This window comes from Elephantulus edwardii, unplaced genomic scaffold, assembly GCF_000299155.1.
Source record: "Elephantulus edwardii isolate Elephantulus edwardi_28Jun2011 unplaced genomic scaffold, EleEdw1.0 scaffold00042, whole genome shotgun sequence".
NCBI classification, from domain to species: domain Eukaryota; kingdom Metazoa; phylum Chordata; class Mammalia; order Macroscelidea; family Macroscelididae; genus Elephantulus; species Elephantulus edwardii.
In genome coordinates this window covers 1,558,290-1,576,150 of record NW_006399792.1, presented here as the reverse complement: position 1 = coordinate 1,576,150, position 17,861 = coordinate 1,558,290, and the positions used below count along the sequence as shown (strand labels likewise).

Below are 17,861 nucleotides of genomic sequence, written 5' to 3'. Positions count from 1 at the left end.
CCTCCCCCTGCAGTGTGCTGTGATGAGGGCTGGGCCTCCAACCAGCCTCCCCCTGCAGTGTGCTGTGATGAGGGCTGACCGCCCCCCTGCATTGTGCTGTGGTGAGGGCTGGCCGCCCCCTGCAGTGTGCTGTGGTGAGGGCTGGCCGCCCCCTGCAGTGTGCTGTGGTGAGGGCTGGCCTCCCTCTGTAGTGGGCTGTGTCGAGGGCTGGCCTCCCTCTGCAGTGTACCGTGTGAGGCTGGCCCTGACACTAGTCTCCCCCACAGTGTGCTGTGACGGGGCCAGCCCTCTGATGAGCTGGTGGTTCAAACTCTGAGTTATCTCTGAAGGCATTGGAAGTTCCAGTTTGGTTTTAGTGCCCTTCAGGTGCGATTTATGAAGGATCAGCTATGAGTGGGTTCCATCTTAATGGCAATGAGTAGTTGTTTACTTCCTGGTAACAGAGTTATTCCTTCGGTGTTTGGACCTGAAGTGATGGTGCTTCCTACCTTGTGTCAGAGAACCTGACAGTGACACCCTCCTAAATCAGTCTTGAAAATTTTAAAACAAAATCAGATGGCCATTGAAAAGACTGTCTTTTAGGATATGTAGCACTTGGGAATGCACTCTTTATTCTGTTAACATTGCTGTTTTACCACTGACCCATTGAGCATTGTTCTAGCAATTAAGACCTGTGAAAAGTGTTAGGTTTTTTGTGGTGTTGGGTTTTTTTGTTAATTACTGAAAGAATTGCTCTGTGTGTGTGTGTTTGTGTGTTTGTGTGTGTGTGTTTGTGTGTCTGTGTCTGTGTGTAGGAACTTCTGGTGGCTTAGTAAGGAGTTACTCCACTACCCCAAAGGAAGGCAGTTCAAATCCACCAGCTGCTCCTCGGGAGAAAAATGGGCCATCTCCTCCTATGTGATATACTGCCTCTGGAAACCCACTGGAGTGTCAGCTGTGAGCTGGTTGTGACTCGACAACACATAACAACTACTCTGTGTGTGTGTGTGAGAGAGAGAGAGAAAGAGAGAGATTTAAGTGAAAGCGTATAAAGCAAATTGGGTTTCCATTCAGCCATTCAGATACATTTTGTTTTATTATGTTGATTACAATACACACAATGTAATTCACTCTACACACTTCTTCTCTGTGATTCTCATTTCCATTAATCTTTTCATCTTGTCCCTCTTGCCTTCAAGAATTTGAAGCTTTTGGCCATAAGTTATTGTTATTCTAAGAAGTATTGGTGGTGTTCATGGTATGAAACTGCTTGGCTGAAAGTTGAACCATAGGGGTTTGTTGAGGTTCAAAGGGTTTGATTAAGGGTCACAGAGAGAGAGGGAGAGAGAGCGTGAATGAAAATGAATATGAATGTATTTCTGTTTGTTTCCACATTTCTCCCTACTCTATCCCAGATACTCTTCTGTGATCCCTTTTAAAGTGGTCAGCAGTGGCAGCCAGACACCACTTGTGACTGATGACAATGCTATTAGAACGCAGCAATTCCATACACATAAAAGTAAAAAAATCCCTACTGAGTAGGAGGAGGGGGAATGCAGTATGATACGTATACTTGCACTGATGTAAAAAAACCAGTTTTTAAATAAGACTTTTTTGTTTCACCTGAATGGACGTTTATAAATCATTAATATTTTTATTCCATCTTTGAACTCTTAGAGAAATCATTTGAGGCACATAAAGATTTAATTTATAGATGATCTCAAATCGTTTAGTCCCTGCTTATTGTGCATTTTTTGTTATATTTGTTAAACTGTGCCATATTGGGGAGCTATCCAACTGCCCAGTGCCAGCTACACAGTAGTGAAAGCCTGTCCTCATGGGGAATGGTGATAGAGCTTGGTGGTACTTCTGGCCACCTGGGAGATGACCAAGGGGATGGGAAGAGAAGTTACTTTCTCCATACCAGACAAGGAATGAGAGGCAAGGGGGAGATTGAAACTTAATTGTCATCATAGAACCACTGTGTGGTAACTATCATAGCCCCAGGTTCCTGCACTCATCAGACAGCAGCTTACAGATTCAAAAGAAGTCATTTTTTCTGCAGGTTCATTCCCAATTCCATGCTCTATCTGTGTCTTATTTGATATTTTCTTTCAGTTTCTCCTTTCAGTTAGTAGTTACACTACTTCTCTATCATTTCCTTTGAAACTCTGGTTTCCATAATGATCATCTGTATCTGTCATCTTTGTTCTCTGGTGCCTTAGTTGTAGACTGTCCAGGTGAGCATCTGCTCACTGGCCATCTTGCTAAGATCCCCCACCTCTCTTCCCCCAGGGTGAATTACCAGTTCAGTTCTTTTGACCCAGGAAGCTCTGACTGCATTTTCTACATCCCTCAGATATTATCCTTCAAAATCAAGGCTTTGAAAAGTCATATAATTTAAAGCCACTTAGTCTAATTCCTTCATGTCTCTTAGCCCCTCTGAGAAGAGCATCAGAACATGTGGCAGCTAAGGCTGTTTTATACAATCCCAGTGCCGATGTGTTCCCTCACGAAAGAGAAAAGAAACAGATTTTGGTGTGTTTTTTAAATTATTTAACCTTGTGAGAATGGCACAGGATCTGTTATTCCTTGGGTTGCTGTGCTTGTGAACTTGATGGTACCTAACATCAACAACAACATCCTAGTGAACGTGTCTTCTCAAGTTCCTGATTCCTGCCCTTTGCCACTGGCACTGACTTGCATTTAGAGTCCCATGTGCTTTTCTTGTTTAACTTTCTTCAGAGTGAAATCTGTAGGAAGTACTTGAAGTTCTCAAAATGTTGCTTCTCTAGTTTCCCTTTGCTTCAAGTGCTACCAATTTTTTTGCTTCCCTTTTTGGCAAGATGTTTCAGTCTTAAAATTTGAGTGCTCAAAGAACAGAATTCTTTCAAATGTCCAGCCTTTACCTGGAAGGCTTCCTCATTCTTCTCAAGTCCAGATCTTTCTTCTGTCTCATGGGGGTTTTTTTGTTTTGTTTTGTTTGTTTGTTTGTTTTTTGTATTTGATTGTTTGTTTGTTTGTTTGTGCATACAGGCGTGTTTAGAGGTTCTTGAGAAAGGCACAGGATCCAAGCTCGAGAGGAGCATGCTGACCCTAGGAGCTGTGGTCGCCAGGGCAGTTCCCTTAGCCCATTGCTGGTGCCTCATACATGCCTCCTCCACTTCACATGTTCCATCTCTAACCTGCTTCTCATTACAGCACATTCTTAATAGACTATCATTTTCTCCTTTTAGAAACTGTGGCTCACAATATGTGTCTGTTTAAGGAGGAAAAGTTCTTCAGTTTTTCCCCCCTGCTGCCTACAAAAGCCTAGTTGGTGAGCCATTTACTGGGACAGGTTCTGAGGTGCCCCGGAGGGATTCTCCCACAGAAACCAGCCTGCTTTTTCCCAGTCCCTTCTCTTCCTTTTATGGTTTTCATTCTTGCCCATTTGCTCCACTCCGTAGGTGGAGCAGCATTTGGCAGATCGTCTAATACCTGACCCAACAGGTAAAGGAAAGCAATCCATCAGGCAGGACCAGATCACCAGCCCCAAGGCTCCTGTGGCTCTAGGTACAGACACCACTTACCCAATGGAAAGGATTCTAGAAGGCAGACCTCATACCAGATTCCCTGAAATGGGGCTGATCTGTGGATTAGCCACAGAGATAAAGAGACTTCTTTTAGTACATAGCTCTTAACTGATTTTCAAATGCCTCCTTGACCAGAAAAATCTGAAAAATGCCATGGGTATTTGTCAGCAGGTCTTGTTCTTGGAATTCAAGGCTGTGCTTTTGGCCACCCAATATTCTTTGCCTCACTCATACTCAGTCCTAAATCCAGCCACTTAAAGTTTTAGTGCCGTTTGGCTGTGCCCCTCAGCTGCTCAACTGAATTTCCATGCTTATTGGCAGATAATTAGTGAATATCTACTCTGAGCCAGCCTGTGTTACTGAGCCAGACAGAAAAATGACAGGGCTCCAAGTGCACAGTATAAAACACTCCCCTGAAGACCCGTAGGCTGGAACTCCACAGTCCGGCAGCATCAGTAGGAGGGGTATTTTTATTTTATTTAATGCTTGACTCACTCACTCCTACAATCTGACCAGCTTTTAAGTTGATAAATATCAATATGAAATATATTACAGCAGACGCCAGCATAGTTGTTAAATACTAGCATCAGATTTAGTGCTTGGTGATTTATTATTTGTTTGCTGTTCCCTTGAGTTACTGATTGGCACAAGCCAGAGTTAGCACCAGTGTTTGAGGGCTGACTTGCTGTGAATCTTATTTTCATTTGTGATTATGAAATCTGACACTTTGGTTTATAGTCAAACCTAGCATATCCTAAGCATTATGAAAATGTACAAACAAAAATGAACTCTCATTCCACCTCTGGAGTTTGATATTTTCTTTGGAAAAGAACCTGGTGGGCAGATTATGCTTAGCTTTGCCTTGGGTACTTCTCCAGTGTGTCATAATTGCCTGGAAATACCTACCAGTCATGTATTACTAACTATCTCGTGTCCCAGTTAATATCCATTTGGATAAATTGGCAAGTTTTGAGGCTTTTCCCAAAAGCAAGTTTCTCATCTTATTCATGAGGGGGCAGGGGTGGGGTGTCAGTTATGCTGTGAGAATTCACTGGGCCACTTGGTGACAAGGTATCTTGGGTATACAGTCAAAGTCATATTTACAAAGGGTTTGCCACGTCACTCAGAGGGGTCTGTTTTTACCAAGACGTTTTTAAAGCATGTTCATCTCTCACATTACTGCATGAGAAGGTTGTCCCCTGTGCAAAGACCCATCACAAAGCTCCTGCAGGCTTCCCCTGGCATGTGCCAGCTCTTTGCTGCTTTCCTAACTTATGCCGAAGGGGCCCTGGCGGTGTAGTGCACTCACTGCATGTCTGGCTGCTTACTGAAAAGTCCAGCTGCCCCATGGAAAAAAGATGGGTCATTCCCCCGTGGCAAGATGTACGGCCTCAGAAACTCAGTGGAGGGTCATCTGTCACCATGACTTGGAACTGACTTGACTGCAATGGGTTTAGCTTGTTTATTCTGTTGCTGGCATGAGAGAAATCGCTGTAAGGACTTTGCTGTTGCATTACTGTTAGTAGGTGCCATTAATCAGGTACGACTCATAGTGGCCCTGTGAACAACAGATTTGAACCATGTCCGATCCGGTGCCATCCTCAGAATCTCTGACACACTCAAGCCCATTGTTATAGTCACTATGTCCACCCTCCTGGTTACGGCTCATCTTCTCTTCTGCCATCCCTCCACCTTCCCAAGCATGATATCCCTCTTCCGAGAATAACCTCTGATAGCAACATGCCCAGAATATGTGAGACGAAGCTTCATCATCTTTGCCTCAAGGAGCAGAGCTGGCTGCACCTTCTCCATCACATATCTGTTTTTTCTTTTGGCAGCCTGTGACATTCAGCACTCATCTCCAACACCATAGTTCAAAGGCATCAATTCTTCTGTCATTCTTAGTCACTGCATTATAACCATCTATTTATAACTTGCTTATTTACATCATGTCATCTCCTCTTTAGAAGCCTTTACAATACATAAGTCTCCATTCTTCTACAATGAATTCTTATATTTCCAAGCAACTGACTTTTTGTATCTTTTCTTCCTATGCATTTCTGAATCCTTTCTTTGCATTAGCTGCTTAGAAGCTCAATTTGAAGATTAGTTCTTAGCAAAGAATGTCAAAAGGGAAAATGATAAAAAGAAAACTAGTAGAAGTAATTGCAATAATAATTTTATTTAATCCAGTATTTTAAAAATGTTGTCATTTGAACATATAATGAATATTAAAAATTACTGCACACCTACCTGTTTCTCTTCTCTCTTAGGAGTCCCTGAGTGATATAGATGGTCAAAGTGCTTGGCTTCTAACCTAAAAGTTGTTGGTTCAAGACCCCACAGAGTTACCTCAAACTAAAAGTCCCATGACAGCTTTTGAAAATTCAGCCACTGATGAGCCCTGTGGCGCATACAGTTTTACTCTGACATCGATGGGTCACCATGAGTCAGAATCAATGTGGGAATTGCTTCACATCTTGCAGTCACTCTTGAGTTTGACGTAGTCCGGGCCTGGTGCTCACTGGACAGTCGGGACACAGGGACTCAGGTTTGGCGACAGTGCAGAGTCAGGAGCCTCTAATGCTATGGATCTTCCCTTGGCTTTAACTGGCAGATCGTTTCCACCAGTATTTTCCATCCTTACTTCTCTCTCGGCACTCACCATCAGATTGAAAACAGGTGTCTTTATAAGCCACCTTGAATGACTCTAGTATTTAAACAAGACAGTGAATAAGTTACTGAATAAGCTATAATTTAAACAAAACAAAACACCCATAAAGAACCAAGTAGAAGTGTACCATCAGGCACATTCATTTGCACGCTGCTCAGGGAAGATTGGTTTTTTATTTCCCCTTCTTTGAGAGGGGTCAGGTTGGTATCTGGGTGGACTGAGCCTATAATTTCTGAATTCATTCATTTTTCTTACATAAATTAAGGGGAAAGAGGGAGAGACAGTGGTGAAAATGGAGGCCTCCCACAGGCAGTTAATGTGAATAATTTTCTGTTCTTTTTAGACTTCTCAAGAGGATTGCAGAGTGTTTAGGGGTTGCCCTAGATTGACTGGAGGTGCCCCAGATTTCTAATTCTGTGAACTGACAGTTGGAGGAATCTAGTTCTAAATGCATGTCGGAATTAATTGAAGGACTCCCACCGATCACTTTGCTGTCACTTGCTGCAGAGCATGTGGGCTCGCTCTTACCGAACTGCCCTTGCCGAGACCCAGATCCCCGGGAGGGAAGCCACCTGGAGCCCTAAGTGAGACCTATTTAAGGTTAGGGTACATGTTGACCAAGACCTGAGATCATGAAAAAGAATTTGTTCTTTTCATGATTATACCTAATTATTTAGCACTGTGGCTGGAATAAGTGGTGTCTCTTGAAGTTCTTAATAACTGCTGTAGAAATTAGGAAACTCTGATGGCCTAGTGGTAAGAAGCTGCTCTGCCAACCCAAAGGTATACAGTTTGAATCCACCAGCAGATCCACAGGAGAAGGATGGACACTGGAGGGTCAGCTGTGATTCCATTCCAGTTCACTGGCACATGATAACAACAGCAGCAGCTATAGAATTTTATATTCTCCTCCTCTTTCTACTCCTCTCAAATCATCCTTACTAATTTTTGAAACATAAAAATGTGTCTTCATAAATGTAAAGACAAAAATAGAGACCATATTTTTTAAAGGAAATTATGTCAGGAAGAACCAATGAAAGGTGAAAATTCTAAAGCAACTATTTTTTACTAATCATGGGCAATTCCACAGTGTTTATGTGTTTCTACTTCTGTTTGTGAGAGGATCAGACAAAGGGATTTTGAAACTAGTTTCCTTTTCAGCAATATGTTCTTTTCATAAGTAGTCCATACTGAGTTTTAATCAGATAATTAATTAGCTGGGTATACGTGAGTGGCTATTTTGAAACAAAGAGAAACAATATGCTCTCATGCATTATTTGGTATAAATGTGCATTTTGTTATGCTTAGAAAAATGGCAGTGATTGGTAGGTGCTTATTTATTCCTCCTTGTTTTCAGCCATAACTTTAGACACCCTGCCCTTTGTAGGCATGAAAGAAAGGTCTTTCCTTATGCAAATCTGCTATTAGTGCACATTTACTGTGTGTGCATCACACTCATTGCTGTCGAGTCAGAACCATCTTGTAACTGACCTTCCATTGAGTTCCAGAGGCTACAAATAACGTACATAGGAGATTGGTATCTTTCTTCCCAAGAGACACTTGCAGACCCCAGCCACCAGAGGGGTGCAGTCTCTGGGTTCACAGGGCAGCCCTGTGTGGACGACGCCATTAGAGCTCTGTGTGTGCACACACCTCTTGAAAAGTCAGCTTACTCTCACTGCCTTTACTGTGTTCTACTCTTTTTTGCTGTCTTTCCTCTTCCCCACCACCGGGCTCCACTTGTCAGCATGTTTGTAACAATGTGTTTGTTATTCTGTACTGCTCCTAGAGTGAAACAGAAAGAAGCCATGAGACCAAGAAGATTAAGTTGGAGAAAGAAGGGAAATCACAGGCATCGTCTTCATCGTCATCCTCCCATAAAGAATCTACTAAAACAAAGTGAGTGTCAAGATTTCAGCTGTGGAAATCTTCCTTAGATATGAATTCTTCCCCACCCCACCCCCAACTTCTAGAGCAGTTGGTTCTTAAAAAGCACACCTAAGGAGAAACTGTTATTATCCCTACTTCGTGATAAGGAAGCAAACACAGATAAAATAGTTTGCCCAAGGTCACCGAAATCCTCATGGGCGGGGCCAGTGGTTGGATTCCTGGAGCCTGGCTTCAGAGCTTTTTCTTCTTTTTTTTTTTTCTTTTTTTTTTTTTTTTTAACTCCTTATTCTTTATTTATTCAGTGTTATACATTTTCTAACCCCCTTCCTTCCCCCTCACAAGCCCACCCCACAATGCACCCCTTGTTCTAGATAGGTCTCATGCATATAAATAATACATAATCAAACAGTTATTTTTCTTTATAAAGGAGTGAGAGTCTGAATGGCTGGGGAGAGAGGTGGCAGGTGAAAGGTACCAATGCCAGGAAGCCGTAAATACACAGTAGCTGTTACTTACTCTCTGATTTATTAAAGAAATCACTTCACAAAATGACTTGACAGAAACAAAACACACAGTGGTTCCATGTAGGAGCTGAACCAGATTGAGAGAGAATGAGATGAAGGGGGCAGTTGGGTTTGCCAGCTTTCAGGGCAAGGCTCTCATTGCAGAACAGCTGTGAGCCCTGCTTACCCAGTGGGGGAAATGTGGCGCTGCTGAAACACTGCAGACTTGAGAAAGCATACCATCACAACTTCATGTGTTACTGTTAGAGAGAGCGCCTCAAAGTCCCAGAAAACTAGCCTTCTAACAAACAGATTTCTGCCCTGTGGTGTCTCAGCTGGCTATGCCACAGCCATCTGTCCTTCTAACTAAACAGTTAAGCTGCGCGACTGGTGCTCTTCCTCCACTTACTTTTGCATGATGCTTCACTGCAGAGCACCCAGGTCCTCCTCCGAGCCCTCCAAGAAGGAGATGCTTCCCCCACCGCCTGGGCCATCTTCGTCTTCATCCTCATCCTCCCAGCAGCCAGCCAAGCCTACACACAAGAGGCCCAGGCGTGAAGCAGATGCCTATGGCCAGGACCCTCCCAAAAGTGCCAGTAGTGCCAAGAGCAGCCAGAAAGACTCTTCCATTCCCAAGCACAGAAAAGTCGAGGAGAAGGGGTCTGGAGGCTCCACAGAACACAAAGTAAGTGGAGCATTCAATAACTGTGCTACAGAGTTGATACACTGGTACAGCTTTCCTTTAAATTCCCAAAACATTGCAAGTTCCTGATGATATTTCAGAGCTATCAATCACTTCTAATAAGACGATGATGAGTTGCTTGTATTTAAAACTGTGCTTATTAAAAGAGGGAGAATTTTAAGAAGTTAATATTACACTAAATTTTAGATATCATTATTTTTAAAAAAATTTTAGCATTGTTGTTGTTGAGTACCATGAAGTTGGAACCAACCCATCCTATGGAGCAGCTGCTAGATTCAAACCACTTGACTTCTGGACTGCAGCCTAGCTTATCACTAGGCCACCAGAACTCCTAGATGTCGTTTATTCTTAAAGCAAGTAGTTCAGAAGTTGAAAAATAAGCATAGGTTTGGTACTAATTTTCAGGTTTTGCCGTGAGAAATGACTAGCCTATGTAGTTCTTGGTGTGAATATTCAGTTTCAACATTTCTTGTTTGGTAAAATGGGGGAAATGATCCACTTTCTCAAATACTCATTTTCTCTTTTCCTGTTAACATGACATGTACATGTGTATGGATGAAAAGACTCTATTGTGTTGGATTGTGTTGATGTTCTTTCTCCTTATATGTTGCTGTTTTGCGTCATCCAGCCGGAATTGAATTAACTTCTCGCTGATCCTCAATCAGGTTTTCAGAGGCTGTAAATTACACAGGAGGAGATTAGCCATCTTTCTCCTCCAGGGCAGCTTCTGTGTGAATCATGTGCCTTTGGGTAGGTGGTGCAACTCCTTACCCACTAGGCCACCTATATACTAGCGTATGAAGACTCTGTCGCTTCACAACTTCAATTGTGTCTGTAACTGGGAAAATGGTTGATAAAGCTAAATTGTGCAAGGTTTGTTTTCCTTTCTTTGAATTATTATTTTAGAGTAATTAACAGAGAAGGTGTTTTGAAAGTAATAACCTTAAAGATGAAAATATATCTCTATAATGATTTCTTTCTTCCTTTTTAGGGATCTGCTGGAGATACTGCAAATCCTTTTCCAGTGCCTTCGTTGCCAAATGGTAACTCTAAACCAGGGAAGCCTCAAGGGAAATTTGACAAGTAAGACATTATATCTTTTTTTTTTCTTCCTCTTCCTTCTAATCTCTTCTCCTTCCTCATTGCTCAGCTCTTTCCTGGCTCCCCTCCACCCTCTTTCACCCTCCTCTTACTCTTCTTATCCCAAACTAGTAATTTGAGGTTCATATTGATTTTGAATTTTTTCCCCCCTTTACTCTTGTCTTTCAGACAACAAGCAGATTTTCACATGAAGGCGGCTAAAAAGTTGAAATACAAAGCAGAGTCAATGGTCAGTCTTACTCAGCATCTGATGAAATGTTTTGTGATAAAAATCTTCATAGTCTAATTTTAAAGTATTTCATGGTGATATGTCAACAGTAGAGAAGAGTGTTTAGGATCTAATTTTGGCTCTAACATTAGCAGTATAACTAGCCTCTTAATGAATGAAGGAGCTTTCTAAGTATTAAAAGTATTCTTTTCTTCAGGTACATTGATTCATTCTAACCATGGGCAAATCACTAGTTTGATATCAAAATTGCATGGAAGTCAACCAGTTAGTGGTGACTTTATTTGTGCACCTATACATTGCTGTCCCACTGAATCAAGTCTTTGAATACAAGAAAGGAGTCATACTATTGAAAGTTGGGTTTTGTTCATTTTTTGGACATTTCACAAGCTGAAGTAGACAACCAATTTCTAGTCCAAATTGCTTTAAAGCCTTGGAACAAGAAGTTTCTTAAAACAGTAGACCAAGGTCATTAAATAACTTTTTAAAAGTTTTTTTTATTATTATTATTTTGTGGGTGTACTGTCAAATTGGATCTGACTGGTACAGGAGAAGATTGTCCCTCCTTCTCCAGGAGAACATCTGGTGGATTCGAACCACAGATCTCTGGGATTGCAGTGCAACTTCTTGCCACCAGGCTACCAGAGCTCCCTTAAATAACATTTTAAAGGTGAACGTAATGATTATTCTGTCAGTAAACATGCTTTTATAGAAATGGCCTCTACTTAACATGGTCTGGTGGTTTAATGGTAAGGAACTCTGATGGCTGAGTAGGAAGGAATTGTGTTGCCAGCCCAAAGACATATGGTTCAAATCTACCTGGTGGTCCATGGGAGAAACAGAGATAGTGTCTTTCCCTGTGAATTATAACCTCCAAAAACCTCCTGGAAGGTCAGCAGTGAGTTGGTTCCAATCAGTATGTAACAATATCAGACTTCCCTGATAGTTGCTGGGCTAGAAGGTGGCTATTATAAAGCCTATTTGACTGTATGTGCTTTAAGTATGATTAAGTACGCTTTTCATCTCTGCTGCAGTATAATTAATGTCTTGCCCTTTGTCAGATTTAAACATCTAAAACCTAAGGATTTTACTAAGTATATTCCCCAAACCTAAGGCCAAATGTGCATCTCTCTCTATAGAGCCTTATATTGAAATTTGTATCATAGGAGAGGATCATGAATTGTGCTTACTGTACAGGTCTAACCTCACATGCCGAAAGCCAGAGCGTCTGGGTGTGACCGACCTGGATGGCAGTCAGCACCCTGGACTGATGTTCTTCAGCCTCGACATGCACTCACCGCTGTTCTCGGGCTGTGAAGCGCTGAGCAGAGGCACTTTAATCAGACCCTCATTCATCTTGGCAAATGTTGGTTGAGTTCTTGCCATGGGGAATGCTGTAGGGAGGTCAAAGAAAACAAGAGCCCATGCAAAGCTATCCCTAAAACTACCCTTCTACAGGATGGCCAGTGTCAGATCAGAACATCTGAGACAGCACCAGACAATGAGGTTCCTTCAACCTCTTTTCATCCAACATGCCAATATTGGTATTAAAATTGAGAATCCCTTTTTATGTTTCAGAAAAGAGTGAGTACTGGGTATTTTGTAGGCCTGTTGTCTAACATGTGACGTTGGACACTTCAGGACTAGAATCTCTCATTTATTCAGCAAGTGAGACTAATACTCCAGGGTATATGTGTGTGTGTGTGTGTGTGTGTGTAGGTTGTTTTGTATTGGGGTGGGTTTTTTTTTGTTTTTTGTTTTTTTTTTTAAGAGGAGAGACAGTATTGTTTGTTTAAATCTGTGCATACCTTCTTTGCCCCTACCTACGATGACCATCCATCCCAGTGCCCAAGGGATTCTTGGATTCTTGGTCTGTGCTTGTTCTGAATAGCCCAGTTTGTACAGTGACTTCTGTATGGTCACCCTCTCCATAACATCTTCATTTAATCTGGCAATGTCTCAAAAATGTGCATTTGGCCTTCCAGATAGTTAAAAAGTGCACAACTGAGTACAGAAGAGTATATTCGCCTCTATATTATACTCGCTATTGGATTGAGAAACGAGAACTCCACAATGTTAGTCTGCCAGTATCACAGGAGATACAGAGAGGGTTATTGCAGGATACATATATTCAGATTAGGCTTATATAGCACCTCGAGAAGTAGATATTGACAAATTGCTAAAATTTAGTTCTTTAGTTCCTAACCAAAGCTCAACATTGTTGTTGTTATGTGCCATCGAGTTGCTTGCAACTCATAGCGACCCTATGTACAGCAGCTCTAAACTCTGCTCTGTCCTGTGCCAATCTCATTGTCTCCGACACACTCATCCCAGTTGCCCCAGTCACCGAATCAATCCACCTCCTAGAGGGCCTTCCCCTCCTGTACCTGCCCTCAACCCTCCCAAGTATGATGTCCTTCTCCGCGGACCGGGCCCTCCTTACAACACGACCAAAGTAGGTCAGATGAAGTTTCAGAATGCTTGCCTCCAAGGAGCCACCTGGTTGAACTCTCTCCAGGATAAATCTGTTTGTTTTCTTAGCAGTCCGTGGTACCCTCAGCACTCTTCTCCAACACGAAAGCTCAAAAGCATCAATTCTCCTTCTATCCTCCCTGGACATTGTCCAGCTCTCTGACACATAACAAGTGATTGCAAAGACCATGGCCTGTACCAGACGCACCTTAGTCTCCAGAGACACACTATTGCTCTTCAGTACTTTGGAGAGGTCCCTAACAGCAGACTTTCCCATGGCAATATGTCTTTTAATTTCCTGGCTGCTGGTGTCAAGAGTGTTGATTGTGGAGCCAAGCAAATTAAAGCTGTGAACAATCTCAGTCTCTTCACTATCCATCCTGATGCTGCCATTGGTCCAGTGGTGAGAATCTTTGTCTTCTTGACATTGAGCCTCAATCCATATTGAAGGCTTCAGTCCCTGACCCTCAGCAGCAAGCGGTTCAGGTCCTCCTCAGTTTCAGCAAGCAGGGTTGTGTCATCTCCATAACGTACATTGTTTATGGATCTTCCACCAATCCTGATGCCACATTTCTCCTCAGAGAGCCTAGCCTCCCTGATGGTCTGTTCTGGATACAGGTTGAAAAGGTATGGAGACAGGACACATCCCTGGCATACACCCTTCCCAGTTTTGAACCATGCAATGTTTCCTTGCTCTGTTCTGACGACTGCCTCTTGGTTCAAGTATAAGTTTCACTTTAGCATGATCGAGTGTTCTGGGATTCCCATTCTTCTCAGAGTCAGCCACAGTTTGTTATGGTCCACACAGTCAAACCCCTTTGCATAATCAATGAAGCACAGATAGACATTCCTCTGGTACTCCCTGCTTTCAGCCAAGATCCATCTAACATTTGCTACAATATCCCTAGTACCACAACCCCTTCTAAACCCAGCCTGGACTTCTGGAAGTTCTCGGCTGATGTGCTGTTCCAGTCGTTTTTGGATAATCTTCAGCAGACTCTTGCTTGCATGTGAAATCAATGATACCGTTCTATAGTTTCCACACTCTGTTGGGTCACCTTTCTTTGGAATGGGAACAAATAGAGATCTCTTCCAGTCAGTTGGCCAAGTGGTTGTTCTCCATATTTCTTGACACAACTTGGTGAGCATGTCCAGGGCAGCATCTGTTAGCTGAAATATGTCAATTGGTATACCATCTATTCCTGGGCTCTTATTTTTTGCTATTTCCTTAAAAGCAGCTTGAACTTCTTCTCTCATCACCATAGGCTCTTGCTCATATGTTGTTTCATTAAATTGTTCTGTGTGTGCCAATTCCTTTCGATACAATGACTCAGTATATTCTTTCTATCTTCTTTTGATACTTCCTGGATCTTTAATACTCTGCCTAAAGCATCCTTGATTATAGCAACTCGAGGTTTGAATTTGTTCTTCATTTTCTTTAGCTGAAGAAATGCTGAGTGAGTTCGACCCTTTTGGTTTTCTGACTCCACCTCCTTGTACATTTCATTGTAATATTTTTCTTTGTCATCCCGTGCTGCCTTTTGAAATCTTCTTTTCAGCTCTTTGGTATCTTGAATTCTTCCGTATGCTTTGGCTTCTCTGCACTCCAGTGCAATCTTCAGAGTTTCTTCTGACATCCATTTTGGTCTTTTCTTCCTCTCCTGTCTTTGTAGTGAATGTTTGCACTCTTCTTGAATGATACCCTTGATACCCTCCCACAGCTCATCTGGTCTTCACTCATTCGTGTTCAAGGCCTTTAGAATCCTATGCAAGAAATGGTGAGAAGTTAAAGTTCCCACCAATGATGCAAACCAATACTACTACCTAACTGAGGTGTGCTAGTTTTATTCTTTTGATTTTTGTCACTAATTCTCTGAGTTCTGGGGTTTTTTATAAATATTATTTCAAAGTTTAAAAGAATATTTCAGAAACTATTACCTAGTACATTCAGTACTCTGAATACATATGTTGTTATGAGTCAGAACCAATGTAGCTCATAGCTGACTGTCCAGCAGGTTTTCAGAGATGGTAAATCACACAGGTGAGGTCTGGTGGCCAAGTGCTAAAGAGCTGTGCTACTGACCTGAAGGCATGCAATTGGAATCCACCAGCTGCTCCGCAGGAGAAGGGTGGGCATTCTCCTTCCATGCAGTTTACTGCCTCTGAAAACCCCTGTAGGGGCATCTCTGGGTTGGTTCCGACTTGATGGTACATAACAACAGCAACAAATAACACAGGAGGGCGTTGCCCATCTCTCTTCTGGAGCAGCTGGTGGATTCTAACCACATGTCTTTGAGTTTATACCATGGATCATACACAACTCAGCAGCATCTAACAACAAGAGCTGGAAAAGCACAAGAATGATAAACATTAAAGTCATTTGATACAGACTCATCAAGAAAAAGTTTCTGCCCCTGATCCTTGGAGTATAGTACCTGAGAGTCTCAGGAAGTAATTCTATAAGAACCTCAAACCCTAAGCCTAGTACTGTCAAGCCAATTTCCCCTCATAACAGTGATGTAGAACAGGGTACAACGACCACCCCATAGGGTTTCCGAAGCTGAAATCTGTATGAAAGGAGATTGACACGTCACTCTATCTTTCTCCCATGGAGCAACTGGTGGGTTTAAACTACCTACTTTGGTTAGCAGCCAAGAGCTTACTCATGGCACCATCAGAGCTGCTTAAATAAGCTAAGACCTCCTAATTTTTTTTTAAAGCCACAGAATGCTGCTTCTTACTATATTTTCAGTTGAGCATATGCCATTTAATGATAAAAGACAAAGTGTTAAAATGTATAATTCAGGTTTAGGATGTTCACCAACATCTGATTTCATTGATATTTCTACATTCCCTCTAAGGGACTCTGAGATTATATCCCTGATGGCTTTGTATACTCAGATATCAACATGCAGTAAATAATTCACTGGACTCTTAAAATGCATAAAGCAGCTGTTTGTTAGACATATCTAAGATGTTCATAACCTGTAATAAATATTTTCGGCTTAAGATAAACCTCAGTACAGAGAGTTTTGTGTCTGTATTGCTCTAGCTGTGTAGAATAATCCCTTCTCTCGAGAGTTATATAATGAATAATTGCACCTTATAACAAGGGAACTATAAACTCAACTGCTTTAGTTTGAATCTTAACCTTTCTGAGGTTTGAAGTATTTGTATTAAGAGTAAAACTCAGTACAGATTGTTTCTTTTTCCTCCTGAGTTTTTGCTAAAAGAGAATGTTCAGTAGGTCCAAACATTCTGTTATCATCTTGAGTTCGTTTAGTCTGACACTTGTACTCCAGCCATAATTAAACTAAGACAGTAGAGGAAAGTTACAGTGAAGAATGTGGGTGAGAAACTAAATAGATGCCTGTCCTGGGCCTAACAATGACAGTGTTCTTCTCTTACAGACGGACAAGGTCGGGAAAGCTTTTAAGTACTTGGAAGCCGTCTTGTCCTTTATTGAGTGTGGAATTGCCATGGAGTCTGAAAGCCCAGCGTCAAAGTCGGCTTACTCTATCTACTCAGAAACTATAGATCTCATTAAGTAAGTGCCAAATAAGTGTGTGATCCTCTTTAAGTATTTTTGTTTCCTCGCCTTTATTTCCTTAGTCTGTTTAACCCTTAGTATGAAGACAATTCAAGAGAAGGACGCCTTAAAACGTTACTGGTCCAAGGCTTTTGGTTGGACTTTCCCCAACCCCCAAACTAAATTTACATTCTAGGTGAAATGTTAGAATAGAATTAGTGGTCCAGCTCGATCATTTTGTCAAGAGCACTGTGAAGCGCCAAACCTTTTGTAGAGAGTTTGTTTTTTCCAGTTGAGCCTTCTTATCAGATGCCATAGCGTCTCAGTTTAAGCCCTGTGCTTGGTTTACTATCTGCATTTCAACGGGGATCTATGTGAGGACATAGCTCTACTTGGTTTCAAGCAGGTAGACAGGCCTGCCGAGAATCCTCATTTTGTATTCCGAGTGGCCTGGATTGTAACTCTAATGTCTCATTTTTCTACTTTGCTCTTGTATCTTCAGGCAAAATCAGTCTAAAGCTACAACAAACACAATGAGATTTTAGTCTGGCATTTCTAACTGCCCTTGTTTGACTTAGTTTACTTGTCTGTTTGTCTTTAGGTTCGTAATGTCATTAAAATCCTTCTCTGATGCCCCGACACAGGAGAGAATATTTGCTGTCCTATGGTGTGTACTATTTCCTTTATCTAACTAGTACTTGATTTGAGTTTACAGCTTTTCATGGAACTAAAAGATTTTGGGGTTTAGTTCTTTGGTTCACATGAAAATCATGGTGAAGAACAAGTCCAGAAGCAGAAAGGAATAGGATGTGTAGTCAATAGGGTTAGTCCTGTTAATAGTAATTTTGAAATCTACTGCTGCTTACTGTTACTTTGGTGACTATTTTTGTCATGTGACATCAGTTATACTTGTGTTTTGTCACCAATATCGACTTTTTGATGATAGTGTGAACAAAGCATTGAGACTGCTGAGATAGTCTTCCTCCGGCAAATGTGAGAAAACCAGTGTGTGTGTGTGTGGCAGGCTGTGATACATGGATGATATTTTGTTGTAATAGTGATAGATGTGCCCACAAGGCAATATTCACTAACTTTTCTTTATGTCATGTTCGTAGCATGCGTTGCCAGTCCCTTTTGAACATGGCTATGTTTCGTTGTAAAAAAGACAAAGTAATGAAGTATTTTCGTACTCTTAACGACCACTTCAAG

At 41.8% G+C, this 17,861-nt stretch overlaps 1 protein-coding gene across 1 annotated transcript in view; it reads left to right on the top strand.

The window, feature by feature from the left end:
• AFF1 (AF4/FMR2 family, member 1) overlaps window positions 1-17,861 on the top strand; it is a 114,334-nt gene that overhangs the window by 91,689 nt on the left and 4,784 nt on the right. The window contains 7 exon segments of the mRNA XM_006885319.1: window positions 8,018-8,127; window positions 9,054-9,306; window positions 10,316-10,407; window positions 10,594-10,654; window positions 16,534-16,670; window positions 17,254-17,319; window positions 17,768-17,857. Coding sequence (XP_006885381.1) covers window positions 8,018-8,127; window positions 9,054-9,306; window positions 10,316-10,407; window positions 10,594-10,654; window positions 16,534-16,670; window positions 17,254-17,319; window positions 17,768-17,857 — 809 coding nt within the window.